Source organism: Rhinolophus ferrumequinum, chromosome 3 (assembly GCF_004115265.2).
Source record: "Rhinolophus ferrumequinum isolate MPI-CBG mRhiFer1 chromosome 3, mRhiFer1_v1.p, whole genome shotgun sequence".
Lineage (NCBI taxonomy): Eukaryota > Metazoa > Chordata > Mammalia > Chiroptera > Rhinolophidae > Rhinolophus > Rhinolophus ferrumequinum.
The window spans coordinates 101,423,755-101,441,903 of record NC_046286.1 but is presented as its reverse complement, the minus strand read 5'-3'; the positions used below and the strand labels follow the sequence as shown (position 1 = coordinate 101,441,903).

General features: G+C 51.4%; 1 protein-coding gene across 1 annotated transcript in view; it reads right to left on the bottom strand.

Moving 5' to 3' along the window:
- Nucleotides 1–1,982: 1,982 nt before the first annotated feature.
- Nucleotides 1,983–18,149, bottom strand: part of IGF2R (insulin like growth factor 2 receptor) — a 100,007-nt gene continuing 83,840 nt past the window's right edge. Inside the window, exons 37-48 of the mRNA XM_033097012.1 lie at nucleotides 16,133–16,294; nucleotides 14,696–14,903; nucleotides 14,258–14,404; nucleotides 13,010–13,244; nucleotides 12,072–12,208; nucleotides 9,654–9,768; nucleotides 8,801–8,947; nucleotides 8,019–8,206; nucleotides 6,934–7,120; nucleotides 4,379–4,531; nucleotides 3,623–3,692; nucleotides 1,983–2,875 (exon numbers count right to left, since the gene is read on the bottom strand). Coding sequence (XP_032952903.1) covers nucleotides 2,459–2,875; nucleotides 3,623–3,692; nucleotides 4,379–4,531; nucleotides 6,934–7,120; nucleotides 8,019–8,206; nucleotides 8,801–8,947; nucleotides 9,654–9,768; nucleotides 12,072–12,208; nucleotides 13,010–13,244; nucleotides 14,258–14,404; nucleotides 14,696–14,903; nucleotides 16,133–16,294 — 2,166 coding nt within the window. The 3' untranslated portion in view covers nucleotides 1,983–2,458. The remainder of the gene's footprint in view (nucleotides 2,876–3,622; nucleotides 3,693–4,378; nucleotides 4,532–6,933; nucleotides 7,121–8,018; nucleotides 8,207–8,800; nucleotides 8,948–9,653; nucleotides 9,769–12,071; nucleotides 12,209–13,009; nucleotides 13,245–14,257; nucleotides 14,405–14,695; nucleotides 14,904–16,132; nucleotides 16,295–18,149) is intronic.

Here is an 18,149-nt window from a genome sequence, read left to right as displayed (position 1 = left end):
AGGAAACTAAGTAGCAAAGTTGTACTCTTATCAATAGAATTATTTCTCTGCTAAGGTTCTAATTCCCATTTGCTGTTCTTGCATGTTTTCCTAAAACTACCTGTAACAACAGCTGGCAAGGACAGTTTGTTTTCAGGGGCTTCAGGGTGTGAGAGTGTGCAGGTTACCTAGGTAATCTGCATTACCTATTACGCTTAGGAAGAGGTAACTCAAGGGCCTGCCATACACCACGGTCACTCCTGTTCTCTGCAGGCAGCCCGGGGTACGAAGAACTTTCCTGCCATCGAGTGACCGACAGGGCCAGCAAGTGTCTGCCAGGGCCCCTCCTGACCTACAGGGCTTCCTGTGTCTTGGTGGGAAAGGGGCAGCTTGGAGAACAGGCCCCCGTACACAGTGCCCGGGGACCGGCAACTCTCGGCTCATAATGTAAACCTTTAGAAGACCCCAGAGTGTCTGTCAGGAGAGAGAGTGTAAAACCCTAAAAAATAATCATCGTAAGTAACAAACTCCAACTGGATAATTAGTCAGTGAGATGAAGGGAAGGATGCTGACGCCGAGAAGTCTAGTTTGACGTGTGGTAACTTCCTTCTTTGTCTGCATTTGTACGAACACCTAGGAATCGCTCATTACTGGTCAGTAATTTCTGATGGAAGACTCGGACTCTGCACGAGAGAAAACACGCCATGGGAGAGACACAAGGCTGCATACGGTGGGGCTTCATGGTGTCGTTGGAATCTGCCCTCCAGCGTGGTCGCTTTGGTAAGCAGGGAACATCAAGGTCTGCTTTCCCGGAAATGGGAGAAACCAGACCCAAGGGACACTGAGACGAGGCAGACCTAGAGTGAGTCCTTACACAGGGGAAAGACTCCAGAGAGAAGACGCAAGTGCCGCTCGGGGAGGCTCAGCTGGGACACTGCAGTTAAAATGCAAACATCTGTAACTTCCCAGGAGAGCAGGTGGGCAGCCAGACTGGCAAGGAGCTCGGGCACGTTTCAGTCTCAAGGGGGAAAAGCAATAACACCCAGTTAATAATTTATCTTTTATTGAAATTGTTGAATACTTTATATTACAGTAAATTTGATTGGAAAAAAAATGAGGAAAGAAATCAATTTTTAAAAATACACTCATGTTGAAATCAAATAAGCCAGCCAAACTGAGTACAAACCAAGGAATCCTGTAGAGCGGTTTGCCTTCAGTATATGACTACCACTGAGTCTATGTACAATTCTAGAATAAGAGAAAAGTCATTCGTTAAACACTTCAAGAAAGGAGCCTGCAGCGGGGAAGAGACCGCGGCGTCGCCCATCCTGCAGCCCTGAGGCCTGACCTCGGCTGCCCCGCAGCTAGAGTCCAAGTGCAACACTAGGGCGAGATTCCAGCCCATCGGCTTTCATGCAATTTCCATGAAGTCACGCACTGTGCAAATTAAGGCTTCTTATAGGTCAAATGGTTGATCAACACTTTTTTTTTTTTTCTTAAAAAAATAAGCACAGTAAAGGTGGTATCATGAGAACCTGAAGAGGTGAGACCTATACCCCAAATCTGAAAAAAAGTTATTTTTCTCTGACATCTCAACTCCATTCTCACACACACACACAAAATCAATCTTTGGGTGGGTTGTTTGAATTCACCAGCCGGTGAAAGAAATACTGGGTAATGTTCTCTGTGCACCTAGGATTAAAGATGTCATGCAAAAAGCTGCAGCCGTTCCTGACTGAAGGCATAGAACAGGCGAACCCTCTGAAGCCTAGGCACTCAGGGACCCCGTACGTGCGTGTGCGTGCACGTGCGTGTGCCCGTAAGAAACAGAAAGCCAAGAGGAAAGGAGACAGAATGGATTATTCTAACTTAGAGGATACATTATTGACTAGTTCAAAATCTCGTATGAAACCAACCCATTACACCGACAGCTTCCCCTTCTGACAACGGACGAGCTAGTACATTATCCTCTGCCTACAGGAAGAAACTGTTGGGTGGTTTTGTTTTTTTTTTTTTGTTTTTTGTGTTTTTTTTTCTTTTTTCGCAAACCTGAGTAATTGTCAAAGTCAATAAATAGGAGGAGAGAATTAAATGCTAAAATATAATGGTCAAATACCCTATAGGGCCTAAAGCAGCAAGGGTTTTTCTCAAATACAGCCCTCTGTTCCCAGATGCAGCTGGCCCAGGCGCGTATTATGAAGCGCACAGCAGCCATGCTATTAAATGAGGACTTGGGACAAAACCCGGGGCCCCTGACACCGCCTTTGGCAACTGGAGTGATGCCTCATTCCAATGACCGACCAATCACGGATGAGCGGTGCCTGACCTCCTCACCCGCCCCCATCAAAAAACCTCTTCCCTTTTGAAACAGTTTTCATTAAAGGCAAAAATGATAGAAGCATCATCGAGTTGAAGTCTTATTTGGTTGGAGGTGCCTGGCTGTGCCACCGACCCACGTCCCCGTGTAGGCACCAGGAGTTCAGATGTGCAAGAGGTCCTCGTCGCTGTCATCGTGGAAGGATGCCAGGCTGCCCGAGGCCGCAGTCTTCGGCCCTGCAGCCCTGGGCGTGGCCCTGCTGGCCTTCTCGCCTCTCACCAGCCCCACCCTGTCGTCCACTCGCTCCCGGGGCACCTTCCTCGGCGGGTGTCTCACTTGGTTGGCGCTTTCTGCCCCAGTCCCTCTGCCCGAGTGCACTCGCACCTCCGGGATGGTCAGGACCTCATCCTCGCTGTCCTGGTCGTCCCCATGCAGGGAGGTGAGCGCTTCGGCTTTCACGGACTTGGTGGTGATGTGGCCATTTTCCTGCCCTTCCTTCCCAGGTCTCGGGGTCGGCGCCTGGATCTCTTCCATCAGCCACTCAGTTTCGTTCTCATCTGCCTCTTCTTCCTTGTTGACCTGCCGGGGACAAAGCACAGCTCATGGAGCCCACCTGAGACCCCATTCTGCTCCTCCACGACCCTCCTCCCATGACCCACCCGAGTCGGGGACCCTCTTTCCCTGCCCACCACAGCCACTATGGTCCTGGGTCCCCCAGGGAGAGGAAGACAAGGGTTGGAACTGCCAACTCCTGCTAAGGCCCAACCAAAGCAGACAGTGGCACGAGGGGCAGGAAAGTGGGCCAGTGGGTCTGGGCTCCTCCCCCTACTCATCGAGAGCCAGGTGCCCTGGGGGGGAGGGGCGTGCAGCAAGGAAGAGGAGCCTCACGGAGCACACAAGTCTGAGTCTAACTGAGACAAGCCTTTTGGGTAGCAGTTTGGTAGTACGCATCAAGAGCCATGAGCATACTGATGCCCTTTGGTCCAAATAATGCTCCTTTTCTAGAAATGTATCTGAAGAAAAACATCCAAATGCCAGGTGCACAAAAATTTTCAGTAGCATGTATGTATATTTTTTCAGAATAGCCAAAAAGTAGGAGCCACCCAAATATTAAACGCTGTAAGGAAATCAGCTGCAACCACAATGAGGAAAACTTGAACGAAAAAAGACAACAGAGTGTTCGGGTTAAAAGCAGCGGGTGATAACGTTTTTCCCTTTTCTATTTCAAAGTGCCTATGATGACATTTTTCTTCTCGTCACCGACTGGCATTATAACAATATCCACAGCTCAATATTATAGGGGCAGAGGGGGAGGCAGGAAATTACCTTCGAGTATTTGTAGGACACGTTTGCACTTGGTCTGCAGCAGCTGCTGAGCTTACTCATCACCATTTCCCTGTAAGAGACCAACCATGGTCAGTCCAGGTGGAGCCGGCGGGGCAGGGTCCTACCAGCCAGCTGCTCCAAGCTCTGGCTCCCCAGGTGGCGGCTTCCAGACAAGGCTGTGCCCCTCCCCTTCTACCAGCAACCCGCCCACAATGGCAGGGCTATGAACCAGTTCAGAGGTGAGCACACTTTAGAATTAGACAGAACAGGACTCAAATCCTGCTCCACCTCTCAGTGGTTTAGCAACTCTAGGGCAAGATACTGGACACTGGTGCTTCTGCTTTTCCAGGTGTAAATGCCATGAGACCCCACCTTCCTGAACACCAAGGCTGCGCAGAGACTACACGGGGAGTCTGCTCATGACACCTGGTGTTTAATTAATTTTCTGTGCGTCTTCGGATACATCCAGAGACCGATGTCCTGGAAATGGGTGGGCCAGGCTGAGGGCCCGCAGAGTGTCCACCATGTGACATGAGCGGCAAAACCTGACTCAAGCACCTGGGACAGGTTCCCAGACTCCAGTCAAATGGGACACCTTGTCCTAGAAATGCAGACATGCATAGAACACATCTGGGGGCCCCTTCCATACTTTTCACTTAGAACCTCAGGACTCTGGCTGCTGTTGGGCTCAAAACCAAAGAGCCCAGGGTGCGACTTTGAAGCCCTAGCGTGCGGCCACCCCCTCCCTCTCCTCACCGTCTCTCCTTTTTGTAGAGCAGCAGCGTCAGCAGACAGCCGGTGAGCGCCACCAGCAGCAGGCTGAGGACGGCCCCCACGGCCTGGCTCCTCTCCGAGAGCCCCCTGTGCGCCTGCGTGTCCTCTCCCACACTCTGGTCGTCAAAGCCCACCCTGGAAAGAAAGCACATCACTCAGGGAGACTCTGCCACAGCGAAGACCCCAGCAATCCCCCACTCGGGGCGCGGCCTGACTGGACAAAGGGCACAGCGTAACACAAGCTGCAGCAGAAACTGACACCAGTGGTGGGAAACTCTTCTGGTAACAAGTTTAGGCAGGAGAATAGGAAAACAGGTGGGAAGACGCGGCCTCGAGCTACCTGGACCATTATTAAGGGAAGCAGAAAAGCCGAGCTTTGAGGACACCCTCCTCTGTCCTTGCCTGGCCCTCTGGGGCGTTCTCAGGGCACACAGATCTAATGAAGCAAAGACCTGGGGGGATAAGCAGGCACCACTCTGCTCCCAGGACCACAGCCTGTTCTCTGGGAAGAAACAGTCACGACAGCCCAGCAACAGCTTCTCCCTCCCACCATCTCACCGTGGGACAGGCTCAGTGCGTCACGGGGTCGGGGGACCTCCACGGGCCACTGCGGGCACAGAATGGGCACCCCATCGAGCCATTATTCTCTATCCAGGCCTGTTAAGTCCCAGAAGGCAGGGCTAGTGACATACACAGTAGCTGTTCAATCAGCTAAGATTTCACAATCCCCACCCACGGGTGAGAAAAAGCAGTGTATTTCCATGACATTAAACATTCCAGGAAGACAACCAATAAAACATTAGAAACATCTTCACTGACTTCCCTTTTCTGCTCAGAGAACTAGACGTTTGAGTAATGACTTGACACTTCTTGGCTTTCTGGCCTTCAGTCACTCAGGCTCACCAGGCCTACAGTAAAGAACCACAGAACAGAAATTCTCCCCCATCCCGAGAAGCAGACGGTGACAGTGTCTGGACAGCTCGGGATAAGGGAGGCCACACGCACGTGACGAAGTTGGATGCTAAGACGCTGGCTATTAATTCAGAAAAATATTTAATTCAAATAATTGGGTCAGAGAGCAACCGATGACTTGACCTAAAGATACGTGCTCTAATCACAACTCAGCCTGAGCCAAACAATCTGGGTTCCAAGCCCTCAGAGAGGATGGAGTTTAGTTCCAGCGTGGATGCATTTGTTACCGTCTATTCAAGTGCGGACAACACCACGTGACAAACACACATGAGCACTCTGCCCCCAAAGCCAGAAACCAGCTGAGGCAGAACCAGCCAGGGACACCCAGGGACACTTCAGACACAGCCAGTGTTTGATGGGACATGCTCCTTATCACTCCGTTCTAAGTGTGTTTTCATTTCCACTTTTGGTTTCCTCTGTGATTCATGAATTATTTAAAAGCGTGTTTTAGTTTCCAAATATATTTCTCTTTTTCAGTTAATTTCTTGTTCCTGGTTCCTAACTTAATTGCATCATGTATGTTATTTATATGGCACCAACATTTAGAAATTTGTCGAGATTTGCCTTATGTGTATGTTCCTGGAAAATTTAGGACAAAGCTGACTTTTTTTTTTTGGCCGGGCTAGCACCCATAGAAAGTAAAAAACGAAACTGATTTAACATCTAAATGATCTCGACTTTCCCTGCATTGTCCCTACCCCTGTTTTCTGCTGAGTATAGGATCCCTTTTTCAAGCGATAAAGAAACATGGCAAGAACTCATTTTTCTCCTGATTTTAAAGTCTCAGGGAAGAGAACGAAAAGCTTCTGTAAGATGGTGACCTGGATGAAATAAAAAGAAAACAAAAATCCAAGAGGAAAGCAATTTATAATATTTTGTTTCGGATGAGGGTCTCTAAATATGACAGTGTAACTGGGCCAAGGAACAAAGGCCCCGGGACATGAGAAGAGGCAGGTTCCCCAAGGCCACATGGAAGCCGTGGAGGCCGTGATCGCCCTTCTCTCACCAAAAAGACCTCAAAGCAGAAACATCTACATCCCATGGAAATCTGGCCTACATCTGATTGTCAAGATCCGTAGAACAGGTTTTCATTCATGTAAATGTAAAAAACTTCAATCAAGTAAAAGTGATGTTTACCACACAATTTGTACTAGAACACGAAGAAAAGACATGTTGGAAACAAAGACAGGACGTAGCCCCCACCTTCCAGGAGCCACCGAGGGGAACATGAGCTGAGGAAGATGGAAGGAAAGTGAGAGGTGCTCGGAACCCAGGGCGCACAAAGGCAGACGGGGAGTGACGTGGAGTGGACCAAGAGGGCACGACACGGACAGCTGTGGAAGCTGGGTGCTGGCTTGTGGGGTTTACTTCTACCACTTCCTCTGGATTCTGTGTATGTTTGAAAACTTTCCATAATAAAACACTGGGGGGAAAACACACATAGGCACTTATGCTTGAGCTTAGGGGTAGGAGAGGAGGAGAGGGTACGGATGGTAAGTGTCCATCTCTCCAAAGCGGAAACTGGCCAACAGCCAGCTCCTGCCAACCCCGGCTGCCACACTTACCCCAGAGGACACACCGCAGAGGTGTACCAGGAGAACAGGTACTGGCAGTCAGCAGTCTCGTGGCTGAACTCAGGGATCCCATCCTTCACCAATGGGTCGCAGTGGAAGAAGATGGTGGAAGAGACAGATTTTGTCTTATCTTGTCCACATTTAGAGGATGAGGTAAACACCACATCTAAGTCACCATCTGTCAGAAAGAAAGGCGCACACACAAGCACAGCAATGTTACCATCCACATTTCAATGACGAGCCGCGTTTATCTTTTCAGAGGCTGTAAAAACTTCACATAGACTTAAAATCAGACATAAGGATCCTTTGTCAAATGTCCCAGGTCTGCTCTTCTTCACAGGCCACTTAACACATATTATGGAGCCCCTACTTAAGTCAGTGTGCAGGAAAGACTTGAATCTTGCCCAGAAAGAAGTCTGAGGAACTAATCAACCAACCAACCAGCCAAACAATCAACCAGCCAACCAACCAACCAGACAACCAGCCAGCCAGCCAGCCAACCAACCAACCAATCACCCAAGCCTACACAATGGAGCCCCAATAAAAGCCCTGGCCACCAAGGGGCAGTGAGCTCCCCTGGTTAGTGATTCCCCAACCATGTTGTCACACTGACGCTGGGTATGTAACGGCCCCCCCCACACCCCCGATTCCACGGGAGAGCAATGGAGCATCTGGCTCCCTCCTGAATTCTGCCCTCCAGGCTTCTTCCCTTGGCTGATTTTAATCTAGATCCTTTTGCTGTAATAAATTATAACAGCTCTCAGTGAGTTCTCGAGCCCTTCTAGTGAATTATCGAGCCTGAGGCTGGTGATGGCAGCCCCCCTAACTTGCCGTAGGCGTCAGAAGTGAGGGAGCCTTGTGTGGACTTAGCCCCATCCAAACTCCATAGGCGGCTCACACCCACAGTCAGCCACAGCCAGAAGCCCAGGCTATTCAATCCATTTGGATGAATGCAAACCAGGGCTTTTGCTTTAAAATGTACCTGACATTCCAGTTGGAGAGCGTTGGTTCACAAAAATTTTAAAGCTTTCTTCGAGGAAGTTACATATGGAACAATAATGGAAAAAAGGAATTACCTTGAACGTAGTATTTGGTTTTATCAGAAGTCCCGACTTTCCTGCTGAAGTGCTGGTCATTCGGTTTAACTTGGCATATGTTGGCCCCAAAGCAAGCCGGATTTTGGGAGCTTGTGATGGAAGAAAGCTGGATTTCATACAGGTACTTGTCCCCATTTGTTCTCATGTCCCCAGAGGCACTGAACAGCCTGAGAGACAGAAAAGATGGCAGTGACTTGGCAGTCCTTTAAGGAAACCACTCATTACAGACCCACAGTCCTGGGAACCACCACAGGGCTGCAGGACGCTGCTCTCCTGCATTCCCAGCCTGGGTGGCACGTCGACGAGCCCACGAAGATTCCGGCAGGCCCCAGCACCACGCCCACCTCAGCCTGCCCCAGGCACAGCCAGCAGGCACGGCCAGTCACCTTGGCCACTGGACCCCAAGAACCACCCCCGTGACACTGCTGAAAAACTAACTTTCTTTTCATAAGCTGATAAGCCCCGAGATTCCGAATCAAAAACTGTTTCAGTAGGTTTGGGCTTCAACCGCTGGGCTTATCATAAAGTGAGGGAGGAATGGGCAGCTTTATTTTTACACTCGAGAGCATTCACCCCTTTGGTGTTAAAACTTAATAGTTGAGTAATAGCTTTCCCTTGGTTTAAGCAAACTATGACAACTACCTGGAAACAGTAACTAAGACACACAGCCTATTTATTGCAGTGCTCCCCGCTAGGGCAAGATATGAATTGCTGCTTTATTCTTGAATACAAGCCGTGGTCAAAGGAAATGTTTTACATACTTAAAATAAATGTCTCTGAGGCTGACGCTCTTGCCGTTGAGAGGGTTGGTGATGGTCCCATTCACCATCTGCACCTCCTGCGGCTTCACAGCGCAGGCAGCCCGCGAGTCCCAGCTGAAGTAGTAAGTGCAGCTCTCGGCGTCAAACCTGGAAGGCGGCGGCAGGGGCGCAGTTAAACCCAGCAGATGCAGGCTGCGTGAGGGACCTCACTCTCGGCTCCCTGGGTCCCAGGGCCCCACGAGCACCCCACCGCCCAGCCCTCCCGTGATGGGCAAGCATGGCTATTTTATTTGCTTTCCTCCTAGGAAAGAGGACAGCATAACAGCAGTGTGAAAAAGTAGGCAAAGGTTTCATACGGTTTTTCTAAATTTAGAAACTGCAATGTCTAAAAGCTGAAAAAATTTGCTCCTAGATTTCTGAATTTTTATTCGACAAGCTTTTTAGACTCATGATTTCACTAAATTCCTGGGTCTCCTCTTGTCCAAGACCAGCTTCTGGAAGGAATCATTTGATCACGAACAGCAGCTCACATGCTCCCTCTGCTGGCCAAACTTCCCCCCCATCCCCCCTGCACCAGCAGATGCAGAATTGCCTGGAGAATTCTAGTATACCCCAAAAGCACACCAGGTTCTGGCCCCACCTGCCCGTGGGTCCAAGACAGGTCACCTGAACACGGGCCTTGACTGATAACCAGCAGCCCTGGCCCCCACCCAGGCCCTCACTCAGCAGCCGTCCCCTCTCCATTGTGAACACCTTCTCCCCACGCACACATCACAACTCCCCCAGTGAAAACCACAGAGAGATTCCGAAGAGCTCCCGGTACACAGTCTCCATGGCTCCCGTTTGAACTCACCTCTTGAACGAAGGCCTGCCCACTGTCTTTGCACAGGTCAATTCTATGACGGTAGATGTGGTCTTATTTTTACCACACTGATCACCTTTGGAATACGTTACGATGACTTTGTCATCTGAAACACACAAACGATGGAACAGACGTTATTTCTAGTGCATTATTAAAAACCTTCAATGTCAGACGTCAAAGTCTCTGCGAAGGACCAGGACAGAAAACAATGTTTGGCTCTCTGAAAACTTACTGTCCGGGTTACCAGCACCTGGGCAGAGCCTGGTGACGGCTTCCTGGCGGCGCCACCACTTACACGGCAAGAGGAGACCCGAGTTCAAATCCCAGGCTCCTGCTCACTAGTTTCACGACTCCAGTTGTGACCGTACGAGCCTCAGTCTCGTCACGTGTGTAATGGGAATATTACCCACGGTGTGCAGGTTCCAAGGAGCTTGGAAAGCCCTGGCACATGTGTGTACACAGAGCAGGACCTCAATTAACTGCAGCTGTCATCACTGCTCCAATTCTGTCCCATTTCTGTGTCATTTTAGGTGCCTTCCGAACAGGTCCTCTCATCTGAGCCCCCCCCCCCCCCCCGTAAGCAAAGGGCAGGTGGCACACCTCCACTCTACAAAGAGAAAAGCCAGATACAAAACAATTCTGCTTTTCTCACATCTTCTGGCTCCACGTTGAGCTCTTTCTGCTTCTGAAAATAACGTGGTGAAAGAAACCACTGAGATGCCTCACCTGTAGGGTCTAAGAGAAAAGTGGGCCAGGTTTACTCTCGTGCTGGTGCCAAGCTACTGCGAGTGGCTACCTGGCGCTGTCCTGAGCCCACTGGCTGTCACACAGGCACGCCCGAGGCAGGGGATGCAGAGCAAACAGTATGTACAGGCTGCGGGACCAGCTGCCCAGTGTCCTCCACGGAACAAGGCCCGAGGTACCGTGGCTGCTCAGCCCTGACAGTGTCGGTGAGGCCCTGGCCCGCAGCCAGCCCCACCCAGATTCAAACCTGAGCACCAGGTGAATTGTTCAATTAGGTTGGTGCAAAAATGACTGCGGTTTTTGCAATTGTTTTTAACCTTTTAAACCGCAATTACTTTTGTACCAACCTAATAAGTATCAGGCTTCTGTGTAAAACTCTGGAAGAAAGAGTTTCAAGGCCTTAAATTCTTAAACGGCTGCAGTTTGGAACCAGACAAGGGTCAGCCTTAATGCAGACACCCCACACTGGCTGGGCCATACAGGTGAGGTTTCACACCTCAGCTGCCCACCCTGTGGGGCTGCTGAGGACTACACACATGCAAAGCCCAGTGGCTCATACGTGTTCAATCCTGGGACAGAGTCCAGCGCTCCACCCCCATAAGGGTGCACTCCTAAATGAACATGGGGGTCCCTGTGGTTGTCCTTAGACGGCTGTGCTATTGGGGCCAAAGAGCAAGCTCTCCCCTGGTGTGTCGGGGACCAGGAGGTTCCTGATAGCTAGACTTCCAGTGAAGCCTTAAATATCCCAGTCTTTCTCAGCTGGCTGTGGGAAACAGAAGGAAAGACTGGTCAGTGGCCACAAATGACCATGAGATGGCCGAGGAAGAGCTGCCGTCCACTCCCGAGCCCTCTGTGAGCAGGTGGACAGGGCAGCAACAGCTAAATCCTGCAAAGGAGGGCAAACTGTGGACTGAGAGCTCTTGACACTCCTGCCTGTGGGGCGACTCTCCCCCCCAGAACCTGCATAGTCAGGCTTGATTTTCATCAAGGGTGACAGCGGGTCCCTCAAAATTGCCTTTCTCCATGTCAACACCAAGTGTCTCCTGTGGTTCACATGTCACCTGTGGTTCAATCAGGATAGTTCGGGAACCCCACTCTAGTCTAACAGGAAAAGGTGAATGTTTCCTCTTTGCTGGTCCCCACAACACAGCCCGACTGTTCCTAAACCAGGTGATGACTACCTTCGTCCTTTACACAACGAAAGGTAGCACCTCCCACTCAACAGCCCATTGCAAGATGATTTTCTGTTAACTCTATTAAAAAGAGCTCCATTATTACCCCCCAAATTGTTAAGACATTATAATAAAGTACCCGAGTTACCTTTACCACGTTCCTGTGTGACTGGTCGGCTTTCCCACATAAACACACTCAACCCCCCACTGGAGCAAGGATTCCGAGGAACCCTAAACCTTCCTTCTGGTTCGAAGAATGTTCCCCAGAGAGCTGTGCCCTCTAAACTCACACGCTCAGAGGCTGTCGTCTCAGGAAATACAAAGTAGCACTTATTTTAACGTTCGAGGGGTTGCCAGAATGTCTGACAACATGGGACTAGTACCTGAAGTTTTACCCAGAGCCTTTGCTGACCTTTCCTGGCCATTCGGGGACACCTCACCGCCCCACTCTGACGCGGTACCTGTAACCGCGTGACAAGGACCCAGGCCTTACCTATGACGTCCAGCTTCTGTGTGTGAACAAGCCCCAGGACGTGCACGTCCCCAGAGGCGCTCTTTTTGCAAATGCTGGCTCTGTCAGAGCAGTCGAGGGGCCCTTTATGTATTTTCTGACACAAATTTATGTAGTACCTATGAAACGACACAAAGGGAGGGGCCAGGGGAAAGGTCAGTGCCAGCCCCGACACACTCGGGTGCAGCTCTTTCCATTACTTCCAGAACGATGACTGCCACTGTTCCAGTAACCATGGGTCCCACAGCGCCTGTGAACACAGCACTGAAACACATTTTCAGATGCAGACAGGCTGAAGAGCGCTGACTACTGAAGAAGGGGTATGTCGACCGGGCACCGGGGGGCAAATCCTGAGACACTGTATAGTTTCAAGAGGCTTTCGACTTGGGACAGACAGCGGCTCAAATCCTGGTGAGCTGCTCGCCTTAGTCAAGGTGACAAGCCCTCCAAGTCGACACCCCCTCTGAGGGGAACACCTAAGGACGAAGGGCGCCTGGCAGAGAGCTGGCGCTCCACGCGTGGAGCTGTCGGCACACTTAATGAACCCCGAGGCAGCCCAGCCTAAGGAGTCAGTGCCCAAGAGCTGAGACGTTAACACGCCTTCCAGAAAGCCAGCATCGGGCGGCCGCCCTCACAAACACAAACCAAAGAGACTAACTGGATCAGGCCGACAGCTGATCACCTGCGTCTTTGGGTTCTGAAGGCTTCGTTTCTATTTACCTCTGCATTCTACACCACGCCTGACACCTCTGGGCCGCTCCCAGGAGCCAGAGGCATCCAAGCCTGCCTACATTTCAGACTGATGTGGCAGGCCCACCTTTAGAATCGGAGGTGACCCACCATGACCCACTACCATCAAGAATGGCAGGCTCCCCCTTCCTGAGAGGGGGACATCGCTGGCAAGTGGTGAAGGTACTCACGAGGCTCCTTGATGGACAAAGAACCAGGACCCGGTGAGAGAGGACAGCAGCCGTAAGTCGTAGGTTTTGTGCTTCTGGATGAATTTGCATTCCATCTTTTTTGGAGGGCAGACTACTTTTGTTTTCCACTCAAATGTCACTTCACAGCCACGAGTTTCACTGAAGACCTGTGGCCTTCCAATGTCAGCATCTTCATCGCACTTAAAGATGATAGCAGATGTCCGGTGGCTGTTTGCTGGGGAGCGGCACGCGGGAAAACGGTCAGACCTCACACGGCCTGTCTCACACCTGTTCTCAACCTCCTCCCGCCCTGCTGCATTGTAACAGGTACTGCCTGCCCATCACGGATGCCCTGGCCAGATCTCGCCTGTTTCATTCACATACATCTTAACCCTAAATAGACCAAGTGTTTCTTACTGTGCTTAATAACCCCACAGCACAAGCACAATTCCCCGACCACACGTATTCAAATTTGATTAACACACAAATGGTAACAAAAAAATTAAACAAAGTAACAATAAGAGATCCACAATTACTTTAAAATGTTGGAGTGTCATCCAACACACCAGAGAAAAGTCCTGTCACAATAAGCCTTGAAACAAAACTACAGTAATCCTGGGTAAGTGTAATGTTTATAATGCCTTAACACGTATCCCTTTGTTCCCTGATCAGGTACAAGAATTACATAATTTTCTATGCATTTATCTCACCTCGCTTTCCTTGGGAACTCACATCAGTTTGTCCCCCACACACTAGCAGGATTCTCTGTCACGGGTCTCTAAACATTGCAGGTGTAAGGGTGCTAAGTGGGACTCACCACGACACCCCCAGCTCGTGGCCCAGGCCTGCCACACAGCACAGCCGACGAATAAGCCCACTCATAATCCTGATTACCCCCTCCCCCACCCTGCAGACCCAGGAAAAGGAGCAGTCTCACTGAGGCACGAATCTGAACCACCAGTGTTGACAACTGGTGTGCGGACACAAGCCTCGTGAACTCGTGAGGAGGCCTGGCTCACCACCCAGCCCGTGTGTGGACCCTGCTGTGGTCCACCTATACGGTGATGCCGTACGTCCCACAGGACAATTACAACTGTCCTCTCTTCACAGAAAATCGCCCTGACCAAAAGAAACTTACGTGCAACACCATCACTGCCATTTCCTGGAGAGCTCGTGTGAGCGCCACAGGAAGGGAGCCCTCTGGCCTATTGCACCGGCCTGTGCCGCACGCCCCGCGCTGCTACTTACAGTGTCTGCAAAACCCCCACTCGTGGTCTCGGTCGTAGTTTGCGGTGGTGGCGCACCAGAGCCTCGCCCTGTTCTCCACAACACACTCCTCGTAGCTCTTTCCATTGAATATGAAGGGGAACACACAGGGGTCACCTTCCTCGGTTTCTGGGAAGAAGCACAGCTGCATAAACCAGACGGCCACCACGCATCGGCTGCGCTTTGCCCGCTGCGACGTGCACAACTGCCCAGCAAGGCTCTCCTACGAGGGTCGCCCTAAACCACCCTCAGGACCAGCAGGCCTCCTGCCACAGTGTGACAGGCCGTTCACAGGCCAGAGTGTGTTCCGCGACCACAGAACTCACTGGATTTGAAACGTCACTCCTCAGTTTTCTCCCGCAGCTCCGTCTAATTTCGCATTTACTAAGTATGTAAATGTTCCCCGTTGCAAAGACTCACCTGGAGGGCAAGTATCTCCATTGGCATAACTTAAAATGACGGCTTCATCCTGGTGCCTGTAATCCAGTCTCATGGATGCCAGCCGTCCAAAAGATGCCCCCTTGCTTCCAGAGAGCAGACAGACGCCTCCGTCCTTACAGCCGCCTTCATCCAGGCCAGCTGCCGCCGTGCACACCCCGACGCTGTAGGTGCGCGAGTCCTGAGTCACCTGGACAGACGACACCATGCGTGGCTGTGAACGGGTCTCCAGGTGGAAGGAGCTAGCAGTGTAGGGAGGTGGCACGTGCAGGAAAGCGGGGCTGTACCTGGGGCCGTGCATCAGAGCCTCGGAACTCACCGCCCTTCCCTCCTGTCCTGGCCTTCCTCAGGAGGGTGATGGCCTCCGGCCACTGCAAGGACCCGCACCCCACTCCACCCCCGGCCTGGCCTGCTTCCTCCCCCTGCCCCATCCCGGTGGCAGCATGCACTAGTGGGGGACCTGTGGTAGGGAGCCAGCTGTGAGAACTCAGGCTGCTCACCCCCTCCTGACGCCACGTCGCCCCACCTGTAACACGGGGCGTGGTGAGGTCTAAGCTAATGAGCCTTGAGTGACATTCCATGACGAAATGTATGCCTTACCTTCCTCGCCTGCCCTGGCCTCTGCAGGCTCACACCTGCTGTGCACCTGTTGGGAGGGCCTGTGCCCAGGCCAGGTCTCTGTTACAGGACCCGGGGCACATGATTCAAAGCTCACCACTCAGCGGCTGCCATCCCTGGGGAGGTGCCAGGATCTTGTGGGCATGGCCCACAGCTGTATGATTAGATTGTAGGCCTAGAGTTCTAGGGTCCCCTGACCGTCAGTGACCCGAGATGGCCACAGCCTCCTCAACAGAACAAACAGTCCACGACACGCAGGCTGGGAGCAAGACACACCCTACGCTCGCCCAAATACATCTCAAGTCTGGGAGACCTCCTAGCCCCCTACACCCGTCCTCTGTGGTCAGCAAAGTAGTAGCCCGTTCTCTTAGAGCCAGGCTTACTCAAAGTGGCGTTCCACGTGGCCTCTGCCAGCTGCACCAGACCTGCCCCGCCCCTACGGGTACATGGCCTGAAGCCCGTCCCAAGCCACCTCCAGCTCTTCACCTGCGATATGAGGGCCCCCTGCTGACACCACTGGATCATCTAAGCCTCACAAAGCCATAAGGCACAGAACACTCTGAACCAGCAAGCACAACTCAAGGGTCAGCTGTGACTGACTGGCCACAGAAACCAAAACCCCCGACAGGCTGATCCGGGTCCCCAGTACAGGGGCTAAGACCGCCGCCATCCCTCCATGCACTGCCTCGGTGGCAACACGTCCTCCAGTGGTCACAGACGTCACATTACCTAAAACACAGTGGGGAGCAGAAGGAATCCAGGCCGCCGCCCGAGATCGCCGGGACTGGTGAGCGGCATTACCTTGAAGGTGCTTTTGGAAAGGCTGGACAAGTTAAAGCTGTAATACAGCTGTTCATCCGTCAGAGAGCAGCCCTCCATCTTCACCTCGTCAGGACAGACAAGCGGGGTCTCCCACTCGAACACAAAGTCACACTCACTGGTCCTCAGCAGCTCAGGAGTTCCCTGTTCAGAAAAAGAACACGGGTCTTAAAAACCCACGTGGGTTAGGCATGGCATCCTCGCACCACTCTGCAACCCCGACAAGCACCGAGACACCTGCCAGAGGGGCTGCAGCCACAGCTATAAGCAGCTAGGTGCTCTGGGTGACCCACAGCAGCCTGTCCCCAAAAGGGAGGGACACTCATCATCCCCAGCTGCAAGTAACCAACACTGTGCTCTCAGCACTGCCAGGCAGCCCGCCGCACACCCGGGACCCCTCGCTTCCTTCAGGCAGTCCCCTGCACTTAGAGACAGACTCAACGCTCCATGATGCCAGTTCAAAGGAAAGGGTGTGGGGGGAGGGGGAAAATGTCATGACACAGAGTGTGTGAAACTGAGGCCCCGCCATGGCAAAGGAGGGAACTGCCAAGTGCTGCAACACGCGCACAAGCAGCGTCTCCACTCCAACATTTCTAGAAACAGGATATTTACAATAAGGGCGAGGCATTCCACAGCCAGACGGAGGCTTTTCAATCCATGTATTTATTCCCTCAGTCAACAACAGCCACAAAAACAGATGAGGCAGCTGGTCGGGGGATTACATTTTTCATTACTGCTAAGAATCAGTTTTTCTAGAAACTCAAGTGGAAAAGTATTTCCACTAAGATAAAAACCACAGGGGAAGAAAATAGCTTTAAAATCTTTCCAGAACTGGAATAAACATTCACTGTGGGTGCCCTCATCTCTACAAACACATAAATACTGATCAGTCTCCAGGAGCAGATGCCCTGAGAACTGACCAAAGTCCAGTGCACGTCTGACCTGTGGCTCTGCCGGCAGTGTCAGAGCTAAGCAGGCACAAGCTGTTTATCTGGCAATGTGAGATAACCAAGTGTTCCTCAGACACCCACACAAACACACAGACACGCCTAAGAGACAAAAGGAGCTGACGGCTCACAACGCCAGATAATCGTCACTGCCCACCATGTGTGCACAGGGGCCCGTCCAACGGCTCAGGTGCCTGGGACCTCTGGGTGGAGAGGCCCCAGGCGGCAATCATTTGTCTTTCGCCCTCTCTCAATTGCTGTACTGCCCCTCCTTGGCAGGCTACTGCCACGTCACTTCCTGCCATATCTGGCAGCCTTTCCCTTACGAACCTGCTACTGGCCAAGAAATCAGAAGTCAAGTCATCTTACTGAAATTATAAGACACATTAGAGAACCACCGTCCATTATCTGAACTCCTAGGACCAGCTGAGCCTTAGAATTCATCATCATTAGGATTTTAAGAGGCAATTTGGAATGTTTCTATTATGTAACACACACACACACACACACACACACACACACACTCTCTCTCTCTCACTCCTGTTATCAAGTACGTTAATACTCCGGTAGCAAGAACTGTATGAATATTCACATTAGATAGGACAAATACAGACCATAAGCAGCCTCAGGCCATATGACTAAATTTGCTATGCTTCGTGGATCTCAGAAGCACAGGTGAGGGAGGGGTTGTGGAGCCGAGCGTTCTGCCCCTGAGCAGCAGGCAGGGGCCTGGCTGCCACTGCAGAGGGGTGTGATGTCAGGCACGTCAGCCAGCTGTCCTGAGTCACAGAGAAAAGGGACCACACTCTCCTATCTCTCTCTTCTTCACAGAGGGGAGCAAGAGAAAACATACGCAAAAACTCTAACAAAATGGTACTCATTGTAATAGAAGCCAGTAGTATCTTTTTCAAATGCACGTAAAACAGAAACTAATAACCTCCTCAGAAGTCAAATGTAGAACTTTGTTGAACCTATTTTGATTCCAAGGGTCTTCTTTTGCTTGCTAAGTTCTGAATTTCAGGTGATTATACCTGCCAAAAGTCTGTCAGACT